The 2,561-nt window shown below is 43.9% G+C and overlaps 1 protein-coding gene across 1 annotated transcript; it reads left to right on the top strand.

Moving 5' to 3' along the window:
• Nucleotides 1-492: 492 nt before the first annotated feature.
• On the top strand, nucleotides 493-2,257 carry LOC107059045 (uncharacterized). The gene is made up of 2 exons (XM_015305440.1): nucleotides 493-873; nucleotides 1,574-2,257. Exons 1-2 carry the CDS (start codon nucleotides 493-495, stop codon nucleotides 2,255-2,257), a joined length of 1,065 nt encoding a protein of 354 aa, XP_015160926.1.
• Nucleotides 2,258-2,561: the final 304 nt, after the last annotated feature.

Raw genomic sequence — 2,561 nt, 5'->3', positions numbered from 1 at the left:
GCATCTTAGCGGATTCGCCCCTGTGTGGGTTTTTCTATACGTACTTATTGTTATTGGCCTCTGCGTGGGCTTGCATTTCTTGTATTTTGGTACTCTTTTCAAATGACCCCTGAGCGGGCCTTTCCTTTGTGTTTTTCGTTTATTCCCTACTTCCCCTGCTTAATTTTGCTTCTTGAACATCATTTTATATGCGAAATTTGCTTTAGGGTAACAAAATGGTTTAATTCTACACAAACATCTTTCAAATACGCTCGGCCTACCCTTGGCACAAAAGGGCCCCCTACTTGTTTAGGACACGCGATATATGTTTGTATGTTTTAAACTGTTTATGTGATATGTTGCTTTGAATGAGGACATTTTAACCCACTCCTTTCAAAATTTTCTGAAAATTTCCCCAATACCAAATACAAGTCACTACCAAAATGTTCGACCAAAATTCCACAAGTCTGGAGTTTCTCAGCCAGAAACAAAATCCTACTATCAAATCCTAAAATGTTACTCTATCATCCCAGGAAAGGTGAAATTGCTGCTAAGATGGAAAAGAGCAAGAATGACGAAGTGAAAACGGCTGAAGAGAGTCTAAGGATGAAATTGCATCGACTCAAACAAGAGATTCGAGAGATGGGAGAAAGAGGAATAGAAGTAGAATTAGCCACCGCAGCTGCGCAAGCCAAAAGTGCAGCACTGGACGCGGAGTTAGCGACTAAGATGGCAAGATATGTTGTCCTGAATGAGGAAACGGTTGCTATGCGGAAGGAACATGATGCCTTCAACAATGATATAACCATGAGGCTTCAAAAACTACATGGAAAATACCCTTTCTTCAACCAAGAGGCCACCAACAGTGGTCCTGAAGGCACTGGACCTGAATCTGTTGAAAGAGGAACTTGAAGAGGAAATTGTCTATAGACCTCCTTTCAAGGGACGGTGGAAAGAAGAGAATGAGGAAACCGCCCCCGAAGCATATGAGTTTACCCCCCGTGGCTAATACGATAGTCAGAGGAAGGAGCTTCGGTGAAGGCACCATCGAGCTTTTAGGAGCTTTCTTATCTGTTTTTCACTTTCCTTGTAATCACCAGAAATGAATGAATGAAAATGAAAATTTTCCTTTGTATTCGAACTACGTAGGGCCTGAATTCTCCTTAGGAGATACGTAGGCAGCCTTTCAAGGCCCGGCCCCTATCTTTTTCAAATTTTCTTTTCCCCCCTCTTTCATTCTACAAGGAAACATTGAGTTCAGATCAACAGATGCCAGAAGATGCAATAGAAGACCTTAGCTCAACGCAATTTAGCCTTTCTAAGTCACTAGCCCCAAAATAAAACGAGCAAATTACTGCCTGTTCAAAAAATAAGTCCCCATTATTCGTGGGTTAACATGTTCTCAAACGAAGCAACTCATATGTGTTTATCTGCTTTCTATGTGATATCTTGCATCATTCATCCAGAACTAATACTAACAGATTTGCCTTTGAGTTGTTTTTCTCTACAGGTAGTTAGAACTGATCTGTGTTGATACACTGGCCGATCATCCTTATTTCACTAGATCTAAAGGGCCTACAGATTCCTTTCCCAGCCAAAGTTCCCAAAAAGGAAAAGCAGCAATGGTGATAACAACGAAGAAATCGACCTTACTGATGTCGTGGTAGCTCAGCCCGTCCTTGCCGATCAGAAGGAACTGATCCTACAGTTGATGCAACAAATTGCTGAGATGAGGGTCGAGATGCAAAGAAAACAAGATTTGCCTTCTCCGATTTTTGCTGTCAACGCTCAACCAAATGGAAGACCTCCAGCTCAAATTCCCCCTCCTAATGTGGAACAAGCTCAGAACCCGCCTTCAAGTCCCGCTCGTAATCCCTCCATCATTGACCTTACCACCCAAAACCCCCATTACGCCTCAGCCTCTTATCAAACACCACCCCCTCCTCAAAATACCAACCTCCAAGCACCACTCCCTTCCTCCAATGCAAACCACCAAACTGGCCTACCCCCTCAAAGCCAAAATGTTAACCGCCCGCACATTTCCCTCCATCACCAAAATCAACACACCAACCCTCAGATTTTCCCTCAAAATTATCAAGCCACTCAAAATGCCCAAAGTCCCTCTATTTCTCCACCACTACCACAAAAATCCACTTTCCAAATACCAGTCCCCAATGAGCATGACGCCCATGGTTCGGAGCTCGACCACTATGAAGAGAGAGAAAGAGTGGAGGTCAAAGGAAGAGACCTTCAAGATAGATATGAAGGAGGAAATTAGAAAGGTCATGAAGGAGTTGAATTGCATTCCTGAGGTCGCCGGGTTGAGTTACGAAGACCTGTGCATTCATCCGAACTTGGACCTCCCGGAAGGGTTCAAGGTGCCAAAATTTGACATCTTCGGAGGAACGGGGAACCCCTTAGCACACCTGAGGGCCTACTATGACCAACTCGTGGGAGTTGGAAGAGACGAAGCTTTGTTAATGTGGCTTTTTAACCGAAGTCTGAGAGGAGAGGCTCTAGAGTGGTTTACGTCTCATGAAACGAGACTGTGGTCTAGTTGGAACGCTCTGGCTAAGGACTTC

The sequence above is a fragment of the Solanum tuberosum genome, unplaced genomic scaffold (genome assembly GCF_000226075.1).
Source record: "Solanum tuberosum cultivar DM 1-3 516 R44 unplaced genomic scaffold, SolTub_3.0 scf00779, whole genome shotgun sequence".
Taxonomy (NCBI): domain Eukaryota; kingdom Viridiplantae; phylum Streptophyta; class Magnoliopsida; order Solanales; family Solanaceae; genus Solanum; species Solanum tuberosum.
This window is presented reverse-complemented; position numbering and strand designations above follow the sequence as displayed.